The 22807-nt window shown below is 27.3% G+C and overlaps 1 protein-coding gene across 4 annotated transcripts; it reads right to left on the reverse strand.

The window, feature by feature from the left end:
- Nucleotides 1-472: 472 nt before the first annotated feature.
- Nucleotides 473-20916, reverse strand: LOC122506977 (kinesin-like protein KIF21A). 4 transcript variants are annotated; one of them, XM_043619431.1, is made up of 15 exons: nucleotides 20523-20915; nucleotides 16988-17372; nucleotides 16058-16504; nucleotides 15655-15967; nucleotides 15122-15417; nucleotides 14817-15063; nucleotides 10208-11100; nucleotides 9773-10128; nucleotides 8472-8657; nucleotides 8029-8154; nucleotides 5299-5467; nucleotides 5115-5220; nucleotides 2893-3447; nucleotides 2482-2752; nucleotides 473-679 (listed from the first exon to the last, which is right to left on the reverse strand). In XM_043619431.1, the coding sequence occupies exons 1-15, from the start codon at nucleotides 20555-20557 to the stop codon at nucleotides 601-603; spliced, it is 4464 nt and encodes a 1487-aa protein (XP_043475366.1). In that variant the 5' UTR covers nucleotides 20558-20915; the 3' UTR covers nucleotides 473-600. The 4 variants fall into 4 exon arrangements, with proteins under 4 accessions (XP_043475366.1, XP_043475364.1, XP_043475367.1 ...); XM_043619429.1 differs by having other exon boundaries at nucleotides 10208-11124; XM_043619430.1 differs by lacking the exon at nucleotides 473-679 and adding an exon at nucleotides 1697-2073 and having other exon boundaries at nucleotides 10208-11124; nucleotides 20523-20916.
- Between the last annotated feature and the right edge of the window lie 1891 nt (nucleotides 20917-22807).

The raw sequence follows: 22807 nt of genomic DNA on the forward strand, positions 1-22807 counted from the left end.
TATCTATACACGCACACACATATTCACACACTCAGTCCCCGAGTTTTTTTAGGCGCTTTTTTTGTTTAGAAAAAATTCTTACAATTTCCTAAGTTCTACAACAATAATTAAAAAATATCGAACTAACAAATATTATGTTTTACACAAGACTTTTTAAAAACGATCATACGTAATAAAATTGCATTTAGCGTAGAAAATGGGAGGAAAAAACAGCACTCGACAAAATCAGTACTAATATTCATATAGGAGGAATTATAATAATACTGACAAGTAATTGACTAAAAAAAAGCAATATGGAAATTTTCTAATTAACAGTTCTTTAGGGTTACGTCAAAAAAACGTAATTGTTCGATAAATTTTTTCTTTTTTTTTGTAAAAAAAAGACGCTTAAAAATTAATATCTAAAAATTAATTTTCACTGGTATAAAATTTTTATTGGAAGATTTAAAAATGAGGATCGAAAAAAAATATATTCTCTTTTATTATAAAAAATTTAATTTTGATTTCTTATTTTATGAATATTTCTTCTTGTTCTCTTTTTTTAGATCCCCATTTTTTTTATACTAATAATTCGCAATTAAAAAAATTATATTCTTCGTGCTAGCACTTGAGTGAGTTGCTCCTCTGATAATTTCTTGGATCTCTCTTGATGTAGCTCCATAATTTTATCGTTCCATCACTTCATGGCGATGCATGAAAATAGACGGTAAATAACACAGAAGCAAAGAAAGCATAAAATAATAAATAGAATTTATAAAGAAAAGCAAAAGTTTTTGTTTTTAGATTAAGCCTAAACAAATTTTACTTAATTTTTATTACAATGTTAAAAAGAATTAAATTTCAGAGGCAACAATGATTTTCTATTTATCCAGTCTCTTAAAAATGCAGCTTAAATGAAAAAACCTTAATTAAGTCTTAATTAGAAACCTTTATTAAAAAGTAAGTGAAATTTAATTATTTGTTTTTATTTGAATTGATTTAAATATTCAAATTTGTTCAACTTCTTTTAACTTGAATTCAAAAGTATTGATAACTATATCTAATCGTTTCTTTAAAAGTAAGAAAATCAGAAATAAAAATTCATTGAGTCCTCATTTTTTATATGGCACAAAAAATAAATTAAGAAACAAAATCATAAATTTTGTGCTGTAATAATTATCAAAACAAAGCCACGATCTATAGCCTAAAAAATAAAAAAATAAATTGTTAAAAGTGGAGAGAAAAATAATTCGTGATTGCAGGCAAACTGAAAATGTTGGTAAAGCAAATAACAAAAGGGAAATTATTTATAAAAACGACAAAAGAATGTAAACAGAAAACTAAAAAAAAGAAATAGAAAACTAAAAATATAAAATAAAAACTATAATTTGAACATTAACAAAAAAATCAAACAGTGTAAAATAAAAAGTAATTTCAACAAACCTATAAAAAACATAACAAAAAATTACAGTAAAAAAAGTTTAACAAACAAAACATTTGAAATAATATTCAAAACGAATTGTTACAACAAAAAGAAAATTGTTTAAAAAAACAATTTATTTCATTAATTAATTAAAAAATTAAACAATAAATAAAAAGAAAGGAAACAAACAGTAAAAAAATGAAACAAAAAGTAAAAATGTAACAAAAAAAAATAAATTACAAAAAAAAAACACAAAAATACAACAACAAAACTAGAAAACAATTTCTAACAAATTGGCAAAATTCACAGCGATCATAAAAATAAAGTTAACAAAAAGAAATAAAAAATATTGCAGAAATCGATGAATTTAGAATCTATGATTAAAAATAAAATCAAAACAATATTTTTTCCTTTGTCACCTACATTAAACTTTACTTCCTGATATTAATGAATTTTCCTAATATTTTTAGCAATTTTTACACAAATAGTGCTTAAAGCATTCTCGTGTTTTAATTGCATGCTGCTAATTTGGAAAAAAATCGTAAACAAAAGCTAATTAATAAAGTGCTAATAATGAAAGAAAAAAAAGAACAATAAATTAAAGGGAGACTGTGGACATTGACATAGTCAAGGAGGAGTCGGGAATTCGCCACAGCTTCACTTCGCCAGAGCTGTAACCAACATTCCATTCGTTAAACCTGCTTCGAATTTCTCTTCTCCAAAAACAAAATTTGCACTAACTAATTAATAAATTCTACTTAATTTCATTGAAATATCAATTAATAAATGACTACTTTTAATTAATATCTATTAATAAATTTATTAATTATTAAATTAATAATTATTATTTATTAAATATTATTAACAATAATTTATTAAAAGATATTAATAAAAAAACTATTAAAGACTAAAATATTTAAATAAAATAATTAATATGGAAATATAAATGTACTAAATAGGAGTATTATCTTAAGTATTATAATAAATTCAGGAACTAATTAATCTATTAATTAATTAGTTATTTGTAAAAACAATTTGATTACAGCTTTGTGTATATGTATAAAAAAAAGGAAACTTACTTGCTGGCGGTAAAAATATTTTGTTGATTTGATATAACTGCATTTATTGCCGTACTATGAGCTCGAATCTCACCCAAGAGAGAGCATTCTGATTCTGTATCCTTCGGTACTGACCAGGCTCGAAGTAAACCCGAACGACATCCAGATACCATCACCGATCCACTGTTTACAATGCACAGGCCCAATATCCAATCCTTGTGGGCATTATTTATCGATTGTACCAATTCCATTTGACTCAAGTCCCAACGTTTTATGCACATGTCCCTCGAACCTAAATTCAAAATTTTTTATTAATAATAATCGTTGTATTCCGGTAGTCTGTTCGCAATTTGAATTTAGTTTTTCTTTCAAAGACATAAATTTTCTAATTTATGTCTTTGAAAGAAAAAATGCAGAAGAAATTAAAAATACCAGAAAACAGGGTGGACTCGTAAGTATCCAAACATTCGACACCATCGTAATGAGGCGGAGCAAGACTGACGGATTGTCCGGACATATTGGGCTCAACGAGAGAAATCAAATGATCCTTGCTTCCGGCAATGACGCGTCCATCCTCGGCAATTGACAAGCACATTACGGCCGCAGTATGCGGTGTACTGAGTCTTCCTGTATACGCTAATTTCCGTAGATCCCAAATTCTCACTTTATCACTCGAAGCAGTGTAGAGCTCCTGATCCTTGAGACCGAGGGCAAGATCATTTATTGTATTTTCACCGACAGGCACTTGGAGAATTCGTGACGGCGTTGACAGTGGAATTGGACCACTTTGCGTCTGACCGGACGAATACAATGTCTTTATACAAGTATTTCCAGATCTCAAGTCCCAAACTTTGACATAAGCAGCAGAAACGCTAAACAGAAGATTATGAATCGCCGAATATTTCACAGCGACAACATTATTTGGATGTCCGCCAAGTGTCATGTTTTCGAGACCGGTCGTCAGGTCCCAAACTTTCACCGTTCGATCTGTAATTTAAGATAAATGTTACAATTTGATTATTTTCATGGACCTTAATTTTAGGGCTCGAACTAGTGAAAGTATTTAAAAATACGGACTTTGTGGACTAAAAATTAAAAATTACGGACCAATTACTGACAAAAACATAACCAGTCCGAGTCAAAAAAGAGAATATTTTACTTAAAACTATAAATTAAATTTTCCATAACTATAACCGAGTGATAAAATCATTATCAATTCAATTATTATTTTCAAGAATTTTTAAGTAAAATTCTTCTTTAAATCGATTATTTTTTATAATTTTCGAAAAAGTTCTTGGACTATTTTCAAATACATTTCTTTTCAAAATTCAATTATTTATAAAAATTCACGTTCTAATGCTTTTAATATTCAATTATTATCTAAAATTTTAACTGAAATTAATTTTTAAATCAATTTTTAATATAAAATTCTACGAGAATTCAATTATTTAAATACAAAAATAAAAAATTTAGTGAATAATTGCCTATTTCTAAAAATGTAATTCTTACAAAGAATTTTATCAAAATTTTTGAAAAAATTGAATTTTTTCGACGAATTCTAATCAAATTTACAAAAATAATTACATTTTTCGAGGTTTTTAATTATTTTTAATACAATTTTAAATGAATTCCTTGCAAAACATAATTATTTTCAATCATATTTTGCAAGAATTCAATTACTTTTCACAAATAATGAAATACTTCTCTGAAATTCAAATATTTTCAAAATCTACTATTTTAATAAAATTTCTCAAAAGAATTCAATTATTTAAAAAAAATGTAATAAAATTCGTTGCAAGAAGTCAAGTACTTTCACAAATAATAAAATTCTTCGCAGGATTTCAATTATTTAAAAAAAATGTAAAAAAAATTCGTTGCAAGAATTCAATTATTTTTATAAATAATCAAATTCTTCACATGATTTCAATTATTTTTAATTCAATTTTAAGAAAATTTTTTGATAACTCTAATTATTTTCAAAAATTTTATTAAAATTTTTCCGAAGAATTCAATTATATCAATTATCAATGATTTTTAATAATTTTTGTAAAAGTTCCTTGAGAATTTTCAAATCTATTTGCTTACAATTCAATTTTACGAAATTTCGATTATTGGTAAATTCTTCAATTAAATATTTAGAAAATAAAAACTTGAAATAATTTTAAAAGAAAATTTCATTAAACTTTCTCAAATAAATTAATTTTACAGAATTATCAGTTAAAAGTATGAAAAATTCAAATTTTTATAGATTTTAATTTGAAACCTTTTCAAAATTCAATTGTTTCTAAAAATTCAAGCTATGATGCTTTTAATATTAAAAAATTATCTAAAATTTTAACTAAAATCCATTTTTAAATCACTTTTTCTTAGAAAATTCTACTAGAATTCTATTATTTAAATACAAAAAAAAATTTATTAAATAATTGCATGTTTCTTAAAATTGAATTCTCATAAAGAATTTTATCAATAAATTTTTAAATAATTGAATTCATGAAAAGAATTTTATTATTTTTGAAAATAATTGATTTTTCTGTAATCATTTGTAATTTTTTCTAAAACCGACCTTTAAGAGATTTACGGACCTAAATTCGAGCCCTATAATTTATATAAAATACTATTTGTTAATTTTCTGTCCTTGGAGACAATTTACTTGCCTTTCGAACCACTGAATAGTAAATCGTCAGTTGCGCAAATAGTCAAAACTGCTTTACTGTGTCCTTCAGCCACATGAGAACATTGTAAAACGGACCTGGGTGCAGTCTGAAAGACAATAAAAATTTATATATCAATAAATAATTCCACTTAGCGAATAATAAAAAGAAAAAAAGAAATATTCACCTTTCCCTGATATTGTGAGATGACACCCTTGCTTGGTTGTGGATCGGTTGGTAGCGGCTGTCGACTAGCCGTCAATCTTGAGAATACATTTTCCTCCCGACTATTGAAACGTCTGTAGGTCGTCGGTGATCCAGGAGGCGAAGAAATATCCAGAAGTGAAACCTGCTCCCTGGTTGGGCCGTTTGTTATGTTAGCATTGTTAGTTTAGCCACTTGTGATCTGCTTTTTTTTCTATTCCAGGCTAGTTCTTTTTTTTTCCCAAAAAGCTATATGTATTATGCTAAGGTGAAGATTTTTTTTACCGAACACATGCAAATCGAATAATGAGAGTGTGAGAATGAATTATTTGAAAATAAAATTATTTTCAAAAAATTACTGAAAAAATAAATAAAATTTTAGAAATTTTTTTCAGAGTTGCCACAAAAATTTACATATGTTTTTCCCTTATTTCCAGATGAAATTTTGACTTTTTCCCTGACCCTAAAAAAATATTCTGAGATTAATTCTAAAAATTATTAGATACTCAAAAAAATGTTGTATTACATTTATTTACAAATTGCTTTAAATAATAATGATTAAATATTTATGTAAAAAAGATTATTTTCTAGAATTTTCTAGAATAAAACTAAAATTCTACTTTAAATCAATTATTTTTAATAAATTTTGAAAAAGTTCGTTGAGTATTCTCAAAACCAATTTGTTTACGATTCAATTTTTTCCAGTACTTTTAATAAAAATTCCTGACTTCCCTGACCTGTGGCAACCCTGTTTTTGTTAATATCAACATTGTTAGAGAAAGAATAGTAAGTGCAATGTGAAATCAAAATTGATGAGATGTATTTTGTTAATTACAAAATCAGCATTCTCCACGTGCCAAATATTCTCCTTTTTTCAAAATAAAAATTACAATAAAACTCAAATTAAAATCTTGTATAAAATTAATCAAATCAATAACCATTCTCAAAAAATTAATAAATTACATTTTACAGGTAAATCAATTTACTATTTTTCTGCAGTCTAGCAGAGACAGAAATTTTCGAATTTTTTATACATTTTACAAAAAAAATAAATATAAAATAAATAAAAATAAAAATACCAATAAAAATCTACGAAAAAAATTCTTTTCAAAGAAAAATAATTTTCGATTATCAATTTTATTACGTCATGTCTTATTCAAAAATTTTTAATATTTGCTCAAACAAAAAATTTTACAAAAAAAAAGGAAGGAAAAAAAACACTAAGTTAGTACTCTTGTCATTCTAATAAAAATAGAACATAGTTAACTGAGTTACTTGAATTTTATTACAATCTAATATTCGATTTGATACAAAGCTCCTTTGAATAAATTATACATTTTCGACGTTCAGACTATTAAAAAAAAAAAGAGTTCTATCCTACTTTGTATAAACCAACACATTCAAACAAAACCTGTTGTTTCCCTTTTCAATTATTTTCTACTTAGAAAGAAAATCACTTCTACAAAATTATTCTCTCTCTCTCAAACAAAAATATATCTTACAATATTTTTGTTATTGGCACTTATAGAGCAAGTTATATTTTTTCACATTATTAGTATTATAATAATTATAATATCAATCAATTAGAATTCTAGTTAATTAACTAATTAACCATTTAAATTAGTTATTTAGAAAAAAAGTTGTCTTTTACAAGTTAATAAAATTATCAAAAATCTAAACTAAAAAAAATGTATTTTTTCGAATAAAAATTAATTATGGATTTTTGAATGGATATATCATCTTCAATGAAGAATATGTATAATTATTATAATATTAATTGAATTAATTTATTACTCGTGTTATTGTTGATAAGTTATAGAATTAGATAGTTAAATACTCTAATTGATCAACTACTACTTGTGATAAATTAGAAAATAAATTAATAAATAAATTAATAAATGGCAAATTCTAAGTATTAAAACTTAGTGATCTAGAATTAAATTCAGCCTTTAGTATATTTATATAATTATTAAAAATATTTTTTCGTTAATAGAATATTTTTGTCAATATTGTAATCAGGCACTATTCACATCACTGTAGTTTTTTCTTTTTTTTTAATGGCATCGTCTTTTTTCCCATAATTTTAGTATTTCCTTGCTTATAAAATGTCAATGCACACAATATGTTTCGAAAAAAATTCTAATGTACATGAAAAGGAATCTAAATTCAATTTTATTTTTAATAATTGCATTTTCATTTGATTAGTGTGATCTAACTATTAACATAATTAATAAAATCAATAAATTTAATGAAATTAATAAAATTACTTATAAAAATCAATATTAATAATCGTTGTATTCTGGTATTTTTTTTTAATTTTATAAATAATAAAAATCTTCGTAAAAAATTCAATTATTTTTATATAAATATTAAAATTCTTATCAGGCTTTCACTTATTTTCAATAATTATTGATTTCTTCGAAAATTTCAATTATTTTTAAAAATCTTGTAAAAATTTTCCAAGAAAATTATAAATTATTAGATAATAATAATAAATTGTAGAAAATATTCTTTTCCGTTAATTAATTAATTTTAAACTTAATTAAATTGATTCTAGATTCCTGATTTTTTTTAAAAATAAATTATGCGTGCATTGAGGTTTTGACTAGTAAATCTAAAAAGGGACGGAAACTAAAGTGCATGATATAGGACATCAAGACACAGATATGCAAGGAAAATAAAGACAAAGACGTGCTGTATTATTGCCACTCACATGGAGCCTCCGCCCGGATGTAGAGGACGCCTCAAAGGTCTCGGAGATGTGCTATCTCGTCGATTTAAAGTTGGCGAACCCCCAGTTATCCCAGTTCCATATTGATTTCTCGTTAGAATCAAACCTCTAAAGAATACGATTCAAAAAATAATTTCCCAAATTTGGATTCACAGAAAAAAAGAAACCAAATCTCTCTCTCAAATTATTTACAATGCATTCTTTTCGAGGCGATAGAAAAAGAATAAACACGTATTCATAATTTTTAAAGAATAAAATAAAATAAATGAATAGTACACAAAGAGAATTAGTAAAATAATTAGAAAACAATACCAATACTACAAAAGAGAAGAAATATGGAAATAAAATTGAAAATAGAAATAAAAAATAGATTACTAAAAGAAATGAAGAAATAATAATATTCGAAAAAATTTCTTTCGTCTTACTTGAGACTTCCTGGAGCACTGGGAACTCTAGTTAAAGGATGATTGTGATTTTGATTTTGATCCTCAACTTTTGGAGTCTCGGTACCGGGATTTATTCCGTACAAAAGTTCCTGAGTTTGTGTTGTTCTTCGGCGAATTTTATTGTTCTTTGGCTTCTCACCAGTGATTACTTGATTGCAATTTTCCCTAGAATAGTAAAAATATTTCAAATAATTATACTTTATTACTTTTTTCATTGTATTTTCCCTTTAAGAAATGCGTTTCTATTATAGAATTATAATTATTGAAATTTTTAAAATTAATGGAATTTCATCAAGAAATTTTACTGAAATTGTACTAAAAAAAATTGAATTCCGCCAAAGATTTATACCTTATGTAAATAATTCAATTAAATTCTTTTTGATAATAATTAAATTGTATCTAAGAATTTCATTAAAATTTTTGAAAATAATTAAATTCTTGCAAAGAATAATTTTATTTATCAAAACAATTTAATTCTTAGGATGAATAATTTTAGTATTTTTATGTAAATAATTGAATTCTTGCAAAGAATAATTTTATTATGTATATAAAGAATTGAATTGTTTAGCGAAGAATTTTATTTTCTATAAAAAAAATTGAATTCCTCCAAAGAATTTGATTATTTCTGAAAATAACTGAATTCTAGACAAGAATTATATTAAAATTCTTGAAAATAATTTGATTGTTTGAAAGAATTTTATTAAAAACTTTTGAAAATAATTAAATTCTTTCCATTAATGTAATTAAAATTGTTCTGAAATTAATTAAATTCTTCTAAAGAATTTTCATTAAAAATTTTGTAAATAATTGAATTTTCTCAAGGAATTTTATTAAAATAATTAAAAATAATTAAATTCATTCAAGAAATTTTATTGAAAAGAATTTAATTTTTTCGAAGAATGTTATTACAATTTTTGAAAATAATTTGATTGTTTTTATGAAAAATAAAATTCTTTTGTTGAATTCAGTTAAAATTGTATTGAAAATAATTGCATTTTTCCCAAGAATTTTATTAAAATTTTTGAAAATTAAGTTTTTTCAAAAAAATAGAATTATTAAATTTTTATAATAAATTAGTATATATTACTATTCATTAGTTAATATTACTATTTATTAAATAGTTAATTACTATGTATTAAATTTTATTAATAAATTAGTAGATATTACTATTTATTAGTAAAATCTACAAATTAAAAATCAAAAACTATTCTGATTCAATTTAGTGAACATTTTTTACTAATTCAAATTTAGAGAGAATAATTACGAAAGATTTGACTTACGTATCGGGAGAGGAACTTCGCGAACTTGGAGGACTGTACGCAGGCACGGAATTATGAATATTTGTGAAAGAAAGAAACTCCCTGTCACGAAGAACGTGTTCAAGTAGTTGATGCTGAACGTCACTCTCTTGGGAAACTTGATTCAGTCTCGATTCCATGTCCCTAACCTCAAGTTGCTTTTGAGCGGCCACATAGCTTTGTTCGACAGTAAAACTGAGCATTTTTTGTAATAAGTACTGAGCCTCTTCAACCGATTTTATATTTCCAATTAGAGAATCAACACCAGCCTCCTCAACGTATTCTCCATCGCCTTCGCCCATCTCGACAACGTCCCTCTGACACTCGGCAATGCTATCCTGAAAATTAAATAAATAAATTTTCGTCCAAATTCGAATAAATAAAAAAAAGGAATCTTTCCCGCTGAAGAGGACTTACTTGAAGATAACTTATTTTACTCTTAACATTATCGATTTCCTCATCGACATCAACGATTTCGACTTTTGGATTATTCTTCGATTTTTGAAGTCTCTCCAATTCTCTTCCCATTTCTTCTCGATCCTGAAGAAGTCTTTCCATTTCGCGTTCAGTTTCAACGGCCGCCTGTTTAGCGAGTGCTTGTTTTGTTATCGTTCTTTCTAGAGTTTGCCAACGTTGTTTGAGAACTTTTGGATTTACTGGCTTGACAATTGTTCGACCAGCGACTCTTTGACTGAGACCACGATCTCTTTTTCTCAATGCGGTGACCTCCTCCTGTTTACGTCTCAATACAACCTCCTTCATTCTCTTATCAGCCTCTAGTGTACGAATCATATTCGCATTCTTTCGACTCTCCTTACGCAATTGAGCAATTTCCCTGTTACGTTTCAATTCATTTTCCTTGTGTCGTTGCGCCTCCTCACGCATTTTATTCAAAAGTTTAACTTTCGCTCTTTTCATCTCGGCCAGTTCATTACGCAAACCCTTGAGACGATTTTCATTTTGCGTTTGACTTTTGAGTAAACGTGCGTGCTCCTTTTTCGCCGATTGTAAAACACGCATCTCCTTTTGCATTGACGTTAATTTCTTTTCATATTCGTCGCGTAATTTTCGTACCTTCTCGGTTTGTGGCGTTGGTTGTTGTTGAAGGGACGTCAATACCTTGTCTCTTTCGTCCTGAGTATTACGAATTCGCGCCTGTAATTGGGACAATTTATCCTCGTAATGTTGTTTCATTGTCTGAAGACGTCTCTGTGATAATTCTAATTCTTGAATTAGTCTCTGCTTTACATCGATGTCGGATGTTAGAGCCTCGAGTTCCCTTCCCATTGCCTCTTCCTCTTCGTCTTCTTCTGCCAAACGACAATTATATTTTTCTATATTTCAATTTATAAAATTAATTAATATAAGGGTAAGACTCCGTCAGAAAAAAAGCGATTTGCAAGTGGTCTTCCGATTTCTTCGAAACCTTGGGAAATAGAAGTCTTATATGAATTAAATTTAACCCTAAAAGGATTTTGAAAAATTTTCAAAATGGCGGCCGCTACGCCATATTGAAAATGAGTGTTGCGTTTTTTTCAAAAATTAATAACTCTGAAACTTTTTGATCGATTTTAATAAAATTTACAGGCGATATAGTTAAAAATACGTAGTTTAATTTGATATTATGAACAAAAAAAAATTTCCAAAATTTGTCAAAAAAAAAGTCAAAAAAATTTTTTGAATTAATTTTTAGTTCAGTTGGCCTAATTTTTGAATTTTCTAATAAGTAAATATCGATTCCTTGTAATTTCACCTTTCATTTCATAAAAAAAAATTTATGGAGACTCTAATAGTTCTCGAGATATTGCGACTTTAGTGGGAGCGCGTACCGCGGAATTAAACTCCGTAGCGAGGCGGAATATGAAGCGAGCGTACAAACGTGCACAATAGGGTGTCCGTAACAATGTGACTTTCGAATTTTGTTTACGCCACCCCCCAGTTTAGTTCCAATAAAATAAAAAAAAATTTCCCAAAATTTGAAGCCGATTGATTAATATTAACACGTGCCAGAGATCCATCGAAATTTCCCATTAAAAATACATAGGAAAAATGCACTTTTTAAAAAAAATTTATAACTTTTTTAATTTTCATGCAAAAAATTCTCCAGGTCACATTTGCCTTCATTTTTAGCTGCACTATAAGATAGCACTTTGCCAAAAATTTAATTTTGAAAAATTTTTAAAATGGCGGATGATTAAAGTGGGTCATAAAAATGCACTACAATATATCCAAGGTTTTAACACATAAGTGTTGTCAAAAATTCAAAAAAATTTCTTACTCGGGGCTATTTTCGATCGTTTATCATGAATCTGATATTAGAAATTAATTTTCAAAATTTTGGATCCAATATGGCAGGTTCCAAATTTTAATTTTCTACATTTTCGAAGTAAATATTCTAAAACAACGTCAAGGGCGATATTTGGAAGCGCTATTTACGAATCTAATGTTAAAAATTTATTTTTTAAATTACCGAATCTAATATGGCATGGCGGATTCAAAACTTTTTTTTAAATATTCCTTTAATAATCGATTTTTAAGAGCAGAGGTATAAAAAGTTAAATTTCTATAAAAGAGTTTCTAGAACATCCCAATAATTATTTTTTGTAAATATTAATCTATAAATTAATATTTAGACTATTTACTTAAAAATGTAGAAAATCATAATTTTGAATCCGTCATAGTGGATCGAATAATTTGAAAAATATAAAATTTTAACATTAGATTCGTACACTCAGAAAAAAATTTGTTCGAATCAACCAAATTTTGGTTGAATCAACCAAACAAATGCATTGCTATACAGTCAACCAAACGTTTGTTTGATTCAACCAAAAAATTTCTTCCAATACGTTTATTTGTATTAACCAAATGCTTATTACACTTAACCAAAAAATTTTATTTAATATAACTAAAAAATTTGTTTATTTCAAGAGAAAAGATTTGTTTGATTCAAATAAATAGTTTTAGTAAAGATATTTGGTTCATTTAAATAAATATTTTTGTTTACTTAATTTTGTTATTTATTTTCCTCTAATAATATTTGAATTTCCTAATTTAATATTTTCTAGTACGTATTATTGGTTAATTTATAATTTATTATATAATTATTGATATTTTAAAATTATACATATAATAAATTATAAATTAACCAATAATATGTATACTAGAAAATATTAAATTAGGAAACTCAAACATTATTAGAGGAAAATAAATAACAATTAAGTAAAATATTATATATGTATTTCTTCATATAAACAAAATTACTTAATTATAAAAAACATTTGAAATATTACATTAAACATATTATAATTATGATTTTTATACGTGCACTCAGAAAAAAGTTTATTCGAAACAACAAACTGAAAACTTCACAAAACCTTTTTGTAAATATTCTTCTTACTGGTACAAATTAAATATGCAGTAAGTCAATGAACACAATGTATTTAATATTTATTTAACCGACACTTATAATTTTTTTTCTTTGATTTACCGATTTAACAAATAAATTTGACGCGAACGCGGACTGTAGACAAGTGAGATCGCCATTTTTAAATTCACACATGTACTTTTTGAGACAAGCAAATATGTTTGTTTGACTCAAATAAAATGATTTGGTTGAATCAAACAAATTTGTGTGTTGTGTCGAACAAACTGTATTTAACTAAACAATATTCTCTATTCAAAACACAAATTTGGTTAAATGAAACAAACAACTTCAAATAAAAAATTTCTTTCCAATAACCAAACAAATTTTACGTATTTATTAAAATAAACCAAATTTTTATTTAAATCAACAAAATTGTTTTATCGTGACAAATAGAATAGGTTAATTAAACAGTTTGGTTAAGTGAAATAAACTTTTTCTCTGAGTGTAAATAGCGCTTCCAAAAATCGCCCTTGACGTTGTTTTAGAATTTTTACTTTAAAAATGTAAAAAATCAAAATTTTGAACCCGCCATATTGGATCGAAAATTTGGAAAAATTAATTTCTGATATCAGATTCATGATGAACGATCGAAAATAGCCCCGAGTAAGAAATTTTTTTGAATTTTTGACAACACTTATGTGTTAAAACCTTGGATATATTGTAGTGCATTTTTATGACCCACTTTAATCATCCGCCATTTTAAAAATTTTTCAAAATTAAATTTTTGGCAAAGTGCTATCTTATAGTGCAGCTAAAAATGAAGGCAAATGTGACCTGGAGAATTTTTTGCATGAAAATTAAAAAAGTTATAAATTTTTTTTAAAAAGTGCATTTTTCCTATGTATTTTTAATGGGAAATTTCGATGGATCTCTGGCACGTGTTAATATTAATCAATCGGCTTCAAATTTTGGGAAATTTTTTTTTATTTTATTGGAACTAAACTGGGGGGTGGCGTAAACAAAATTCGAAAGTCACATTGTTACGGACACCCTATTGTGCACGTTTGTACGCTTGCTTCATATTCCGCCTCGCTACGGAGTTTAATTCCGCGGTACGCGCTCCCACTAAAGTCGCAATATCTCGAGAACTATTAGAGTCTCCATAAATTTTTTTTTATGAAATGAAAGGTGAAATTACAAGGAATCGATATTTACTTATTAGAAAATTCAAAAATTAGGCCAACTGAACTAAAAATTAATTCAAAAAATTTTTTTGACTTTTTTTTTGACAAATTTTGGAAATTTTTTTTTGTTCATAATATCAAATTAAACTACGTATTTTTAACTATATCGCCTGTAAATTTTATTAAAATCGATCAAAAAGTTTCAGAGTTATTAATTTTTGAAAAAAACGCAACACTAATTTTCAATATGGCGTAGCGGCCGCCATTTTGAAAATTTTTCAAAATCCTTTTAGGGTTAAATTTAATTCATATAAGACTTCTATTTCCCAAGGTTTCGAAGAAATCGGAAAACCACTTGCAAATCGCTTTTTTTCTGACGGAGTCTTACCCATAAGTACAATTTTTTTTATTCAATTATTAATTGGGGAATTTTTATCAATAAGTAATTAATTTTTAGGGGAATTTTCTTTTTATTTACCTTTACGATCGGAATCATCGTCGGATTCATCCTCGCTCATTGAATCCTGGCCATTTTCAGTGTCGTCATTGTCGCCCTCGTCACCTTCCCTGCTGCTCATTGTCGAATTCAGTGTTTGTTGTTCTTTTAAAGTCGCCAAGAGATCCCTTTCTTTTTGTAATTCACGTTTCGCGTCGTTTAAAACTGACGACGAATCGCTATTAATCACGTACGATGTGTCATTATTGTAAGGATTCACTGCATTTATCTGAAACGAAAAAAGATTTTCAGTTTCTTAACCAAAAAAAGGACAAAAAGTTAATTACCTGCGCCTTTCTTCGTTTTAATTGCTGATACATGGCTTCAGCCTCAAGTAATCTGGCCCTTAATTCCTCGATTTCCTGCAGGTATTCTTGAACCAAACTTGTCACATCTCCACCCCCTGAAGCCAGCCAGTGGCCCGCTGCTTTTTCCGCCAAAAGCAATGAATTCTTCGCAGTCAGAGCTTCAATTGTTTCCGTCAGAGCTTTAACTCTAGTTCGTAAACTTTGTAATTCATTATTAAGCATTTGATTCTCGTGCCAAGCGTCATTAATTCCATCTTCCCCGACGACTCTTTTACCTGTAAAAAAATTTATAATATCTTCTGCAATAATTCATAAGTAACTACTTTTATATTTGTTATACATTCAATTTTTTTTATTAATTAGTTTTATATTTAATGTTAGATTAAATTGACAAATTCAATTCAATTAAACGATAGGTTTAAAAATGTTTTCTAATAAAAAATAAAAATAAGCAAAGAAATCGGGAAAAGTGAATAAAAATTTAGTTTTAATAATTTTCCAAGCGCAATTACCTTGTCGATATTCTAATAATTCAAGTTGAAGCTGCTGTATCTCCCGGCGAAGCGACGCGATTGTCCTTGAACTCTTGTCCTGATTGATGGTCACCTTGTTCTTTATGTTTCTTGCTCGATTTGCATATTTGAGGGTACTTAAAGTTTCCATAAAGTCACGATCGCTCGGGGATACGCAAGCGATCATTACGGTCTGACTATTACCACCTAGAGAGTCTTGAAGTAATCTCGTTAGTTTCGAATCACGATAGGGTACGTGAAGTGCTTTCTTTGATTTGTCGCCCAACGCCGAAATTACATTACCCAATGCGAGCTAAAACACAGTCACAAATTAATATTTTTTCCCCTTAAATTCTTGAAGAATTAAGAAAATCGAAAAAAAAATAGAAAAAATAAAACTCACTAGTCCGCAATTAATGGAAATTCCTTCCTTAGCCCTATCTCCTGTAGCACCAGTTCTCTTGAGCCTCTCCGACCCGGCTAAATCGACAAAATGAAATTTCGCTGTTAGCGTTTCAAATTCATTCATCGGTTCATTTCCGGTTGTATCGACATCAGCGTCCGGATCTTCAATTCTAATGCACCTTTGTTGTTTCACGTGTAATGTAAAAATTGCATGTGATCTCGATGATTGAGTATTCATTTGTGTTGATCCTGTTGTTCGCGAAAGAGCACCTAATCTCAAATATTCTAATGCTTGCTCGGGACTTGTCACAACTCTTGGCTCGACACCGGTCAAATGTATATTTCCAGCAGTGTCCTCGTGAATACGTGCACCACCTCGCGGTCCACCCGGTTCCAAAAGATCCTTCAAGTCCTCATTATACAATTCCAAAAATTGAGCTGTTATCTATTTTCAAAAAAAAAATTAGAAACAAATTTTTACAAATGTTACATTATTGAGAAATTTGTAGTTTCTTTTCTTTTCTTTTTTTTCTAAGTAATATCAGTGACAAGATATATCAGATTTTTATCTGTTCCCGTGCATTGGATTTCAATAGAATAAAATTACGTCAAGTTGAATGTAGGATTGAAATGTGAGATGGAATGTGAAGAAAAAAGAATATTACAAATGATGCATAACTGGGAATTAAAAACTATGGGAATTACAGGGCTCGAGCTAGTGAAAGTATTTAAATTTAAATTTAATTTGTTTTTGCCTGATTTTCGACCTTTTCCCTAAAAAAAAAATTCAAAGGGAGTTCAATAGTAGAAAAATTCTACTTTAATTAATTCTTTGGAGTAAAAATTAAATTTGAAACTTTGTGTATTGCTGCTGAAAAATCAATATAAAAATTAAGAGGCAAAAAGAAAAAGATTTTTCCGCATTCACCTTGAATTCTGGAGGCAATTGTGCTCGATCCTTGGCGTATGATTGCTTTTCAACAATACCTTCAAAGAGATGTTTAATGGCTCTGGGAATGATGCCAACAATACTGTCATCAATTTCAACATCGAATCCTGTTCCCATAGTGTAAGTTTTGCCAGATCCAGTCTGACCATAGGCCAATACGGTTGCATTATAACCGTCCAATGCACCTTCAATAAGTCGTGTAACGCAAGTATCATAAATATCATTCTGTCCAACATTTGTATCAAAAACATGATCATAAGTAAAGGCCTTGTCTGGTCCCAAAAATACTTGGGGTTCTCCTGGAGGTACTTGAGTACAGACTCTACACATGTCAATCACTTCACGTGCCACTTGCGGTCGAATTCTGCAAAAAGAACAAAAAAATGAGAATATAATTACCAAAAATGTTATTTTTTGGTATCATAAAAAAAATTATTCTAAAATATTTTAATTACAAGATAATTTATATTTTATAAATATTTTTTACTATTATTATTTCTTTCTCATTATTCAGGTGGAACGAATTACGAAAAAAATTTCCCCTCCTAATGACATGAAATTGTCCGTTTGTTTTCAATTTTGTAATGAAAATCAATTTTTATCGGATTTAATAATATTTAGTAGAGATAATGGACTTAAAACGACGATTTTTCTTTTATCATTAGTGATAATAAAATGTATAGAGAGAAAGATACGTGACTGAAATCATAAAACAATATCGATTGTTAATCTTCGTGTAAACATTCAAATATCAAACATGTTGTGCAAACTGTTGGAAAATCAACAGTAGAAAACCTAATGACAATTGTTATTAATACAATTTGTATGTAATAATTTATTCATTTTCATGATCCACAAACTTTGGCAAGTTCAAATGAACGAAATATTATTTATTAAAAATATTCTTCATAAAATACTGATTGGAATAAGAATAAAAAATTCAAAATCTACTTTAAAAACATTAAAAATTCACATTTTCGTGAAAAATTCTAGGAAAATTCAATTAAAAATTGAATTTTATTTCTAGTGACGCAAAATTATTGTAATAAAAATAGGGTTGCCATAAAAAATTAATTTTTTTTTTCCCTGATTTCCAGACAAAATTTTGACTTTTTTCCTGATTCTAAACAATAGTCTGTGATTTACTCTAAAAATTATTAGATACTTAAAAAAATATTGTATTACATTTATTTACGAATAATAACTAAAATACAATCCTCTCTCTATGAGGAAGCAATAATAATAATTAATTAATAACAATAATAATTAAATAATAATAACTAATAATTATTAATTTAAAAAAATCAATTAATTAAAAAATTGATTATTTTTAATGAATTAAAAAATTGTGCAAACAATTTACAGCAGAGATTATATACATTTTGATAATATAGTCGCAAAAACCTAAACTAAAACTGGATCAATGAATGACTATAGGAGATATAATGATAAAGGAAATCAATGCGTGACGACAAAAGAAGGTGTTGCGGTGAATGAATTACAAAACAAAAAAAAAAGAAAACTTAAAAATTTATAGTGGAATTAATGCGAAGGAGTTTGAGAGAGAGTTTGTTGAAGCGTAACTTTGTGAAACAAGTGGGGAGAGAAAAAGAGAAAAAGAAAGAGAGAGAACCATTCATCGAAAAGCAGGTACTCATTATCCAACCTGCAATAAAGCCTACGCACCTGTATTAAAAAAGGAGATATTACGCGATCAACATTTGCACGGTAGTGCTGAGTAAAATAGTTAGTGACGACATTGAATGCACTAAACAAATATTTAAAACACAGCTGACAAGATTAGATACACATCGGTCTCCTTGTTGATAAAAAAAAGAAAAAAAAAGTCTAGTCATTGCTCTCAAACAAAAGCCAAACCATGAGATCATAAATTAAAATAAAAAAAAAATATTAGAAAATCTTCAGTTTTCTAATTTTAAAATTTTTCCTCCACATTAGAGAATCTAATTCTCCTTCATTAGAATCTATTCGAAGCAAATTTAAATTAAATTTATTAAAATTTTAAATTAAACTTAAAATAAATTTAATTAAATTTTTAATTAAATTTAAAATAAATTTAATTAAATTTTAAATTAACTTTACATTCGAATTAATCGAATTTTGAATTAAATTCAATTTATTTAATTGAAATATTAATTAATTTAATGATTTAAATAATATTTCTGTAATAAAAAAATTAAATCCCTAAGATTTAAAATTTAAGTTTATAAATTACAAAACGAAATTGCTCAATTTAGAAAATTTGTAATAACACACTTTTAAGAAAATAATAATAAATGAATTAAAAACAAAATGTAAATAACAAATTTCTTTTGTTATTAATATTTCAATAATATTTTTCATCAGAAACTCATCCTGATATTTCTGAAGAGAATAATTACATAAAAAAATATATTTAAATAATATAAAAAAAAATAAAACTACAAATGAATATAAAAAAAATTAAACAAAAGTTTTGAAAATAAAATTTCTGTATAAAGTATAAAAATATAAAAAAAGTAACTTGTCATTAAAAATTATGTAGATTTTTTCGAAAATAATCAACATACTACACAGGTTACTAAATTATATTGTAACCATAATTTACATAAAATTATAAATCATTTTCTTCACAATTATTTCAGGCCAATGATGAATAATTCAGCATTTTTTATTTGAAAATGCATTTAAATTTTAAATATGTTTGTTTCAAGCGATAATTTCTAATTACTATAGTAATTACCATAGATTATTAATTCTTTTTCCTCCTCTCTAAATAAATATCATTCTTTACTTTGTAATAAATAAAGTCATTAGGAAAAATTGAAAATCAATTTATCATATACGTAGGTTATTTAATTCCCAAGATTTCAAAAACAAAAAAATAACGGAAACTAAATTGGTTTTAAATTCCAAGTAAAGGTAAAAGAAAATAAATTAGTATTTTTTCCAAAGAAGACAAATCAATAAAATGTATGAAATGAATAAAATTCAAAAGTGTAAAAATATAAGTGTTTTTTTTACTGCACCTGCCGTTGTAATCAATAAAAAAATATCGAAAAAGCAATAATAGAAAATAAAAAAAAACTGAAAAAAATGTAGAATTAATTATACGATATTAATTAATTAGGTGCTCTCGAATAATTTATTTAGGGAAAAATTTATAATAAAATGTTTCTTTTTTTATAAAAAACAATAAAAAAAAATCGGTTGCGATACAAATAAATAGAATAGAAAAAAATGAAACTTCCATAAAATTAAATTTTTACGATCTTAACAATAGAAATCTGGTATTAATTATTAATTATATCGAAAGTGATATAATTAGACAATCAATAACTTTCACGATGCTCATGCATAAAAAAATTTTCACTTTTTCGACATCCACCCACGCAATGCCGCAGAAGGAATTATCTCCCATTCGATTAATCATAAAAAAAATCATCTTACTTGTAATTAATTTTTTTCGATATTTTTATATTTTAATTGTTGAAAAAAAAACAAAAGAACTCACCGAACAGCAACACGAACACTTGAATCATCAGCCATCTCTCTGCTTTATTGTTGACGGTTGAGTAATTCTGGACGACTTTTGACAGTTAACTCCTTCAATTTCTATTTTTGTTGGACGAAAAACTATGACAGGTGAATTTTATCCGTCTTTTTTTAAAGAGAAAAAATCAGACTTGAGAATAAATGGAATAAATATAAACATCCGCGTAAATCACAGAGGGAGAATTAAAACTTTTCTCATTTTTTCTTTTTTTTGCTTTTGATGGGCCAATTTGCCACGAGATGTTTTCTTTTTCACTTGAGAGAACACCACACGTCTCTCCTACATGTTTCACGAAGAATTGAAATTTCCTTCATACTCGGAACAGCCCAAGGATTAGACTGGATTTCCGACTGCTGGAGCCGTAAAGAGCTGCCAGGTACCCTCACCAAACGCAACTGCGCTTGCGCGACAAAAATGCTTCTATTTGTAGAATAAAACTTGTCCATCTAAAGTACTTTATATGTATAATATAAAACGTTTTAAAAATGCGCGGTTCATTTCGCCAATAAGATCATTTTTGTAGTGCAAACTAAGTTGCATTTGGTAAGGGTACTTCTGATTAGAAGGTAATTTTGTAAAAGAAGAAATTGAAATTGTTAAAAAAAAAGTTTAAAATTAAAGTGAAATGTTGAATAAAGTTAAAATGTTTTGAAAAAATTAAAATTTAAAAATTACACCGTTAAACTGAAACTAAATTATAAGTAAAAAAGAGAAAAATGATTTAAATTTAAAGAAATAAATGTCTTTTACAAAATTACCTCCCCTCCTATTATTGATTATTTTAATTTATAAAAAAAACACAAATGTGCTTTTGTTTTTATAAAAAATTTGAAAAATTCAAACAATAATCAATAAAAGAAGTAGCATGTTTTTTAATTTCTTAAAAAACCTGGTATGCCTTTTTACAGGCTGGTTCGGATCTCGTGAGAGATCCCCGGTATGTACAATGGCAAAAAGCCATCACCACCAGGACCGAATAATGTTTTGTTAAATTATTTCCGCAATTAAGCAGTATATTGTCCATCGTAGAAATTTGTATTTCCGGTTGTTGAGGTTCCTCCTTTTCAATGTCCTTGAAGAGATTTACTTAGTGCTGAAAAAGAGAAAATAATTACAAATTAATTAATTTTTTAATGTTTTCCATAAAAAAAACTATTTTTTAACTATAAATTTTAAAAACTTACATTTAAAAATGAATGTTGAAAGTGATGGGAAAAATTATTTCTGCAATTCTGCAGCCTTAGGTTCAATGTCATCATTCTTGATCCGAAATAGATGGTGATTTTTTATGGAATCCTTTGGTATGATTTTTTCTTGAACAAGTGCAAGATTAAGAATATTACGCCCTGCATTTACGTCTCTTTCCCACGTTGTTTTGCATTTCGCACAATAAGTGTATCGATGGGGACTCTTGGATATTTTAAGTGGTCTCACACAGCGACTACACATTTTTGTTGTATTAAACTCATTTACTTTCACGACTTGCAATTTATCTTTTCCTAATTCTTCTGATCTTTGGAAAAGAGTTTGTTGAATACGTTTCAAAGGAGCTTTAGTGTATCCCTTGATAAAATTAGGTATTTCAGCTCCACCAATTGCAACGAAACAGGGTTTCTTCTTTGTATCACCTACTATCCAATTTACAAGTTGATCAACTTGTCGTTTGTGCGCCGAATATTGATCTATTTTTAAACGCGTTACGGATCTTTTTTGATGAAGTGATTGGAAATTTTGTAAAAGATGTATTCTATATTTTGTTATGCGATGGCGATCTCGAGGATTAGTCATGCAAAAATTTTCCATCCATGGATCCTCAGCAAGTTGCTTGTAATATTTTTGCATATCTACACCTTTTTTTTTCTTTAATTCTCTTCTTCTGTAGTCGCCCATCTGCCATCTCATCATCCAACTACCAATGTAAATAGCTGAATCCTTTTTTACATTAGTGGTTGGATTAGGATCGTTTTCTCTACTGACACCAGCCAGAGTCGCCCTCGCACCAGGATCAAAACCACAAAATTTTTTGTAACTTCCAACTTTCTTCTTTGATTGTACAACATCATGTTTTGTGGGTAAATCAAAAATTACTGACACGTCCACACCATTTGTCGTTATTGTACCAGAAAATTTACCACCATTCTTTAATCTTTTTCGACCTCTTTGGATTGATTTAAAGTTGAACATTGAATTCCACCTTTCTTCATTGTTCATTTCACTTAAGCGCTTCATTTCATCGTCCATTT

The sequence above is a fragment of the Leptopilina heterotoma genome, unplaced genomic scaffold (assembly GCF_015476425.1).
Source record: "Leptopilina heterotoma isolate Lh14 unplaced genomic scaffold, ASM1547642v1 Lhet_44, whole genome shotgun sequence".
NCBI classification, from domain to species: Eukaryota; Metazoa; Arthropoda; class Insecta; order Hymenoptera; family Figitidae; genus Leptopilina; species Leptopilina heterotoma.

Excerpts from the sequence above, each read along its gene's own strand:
- LOC122506977 (XM_043619429.1), bottom strand. The coding sequence starts at position 20,557 with ATGGCTGATGATTCAAGTGTTCGTGTTGCTGTTCG. Across the intron at positions 8,658-9,772 it reads CGAAGTTCCTCTCCCGATAC|GGAAAATTGCAATCAAGTAA; the intron begins GTAAGTCAAATC and ends TTACTATTCTAG. Across the intron at positions 5,221-5,298 it reads TCTCACAATATCAGGGAAAG|ACTGCACCCAGGTCCGTTTT; the intron begins GTGAATATTTCT and ends ATTGTCTTTCAG.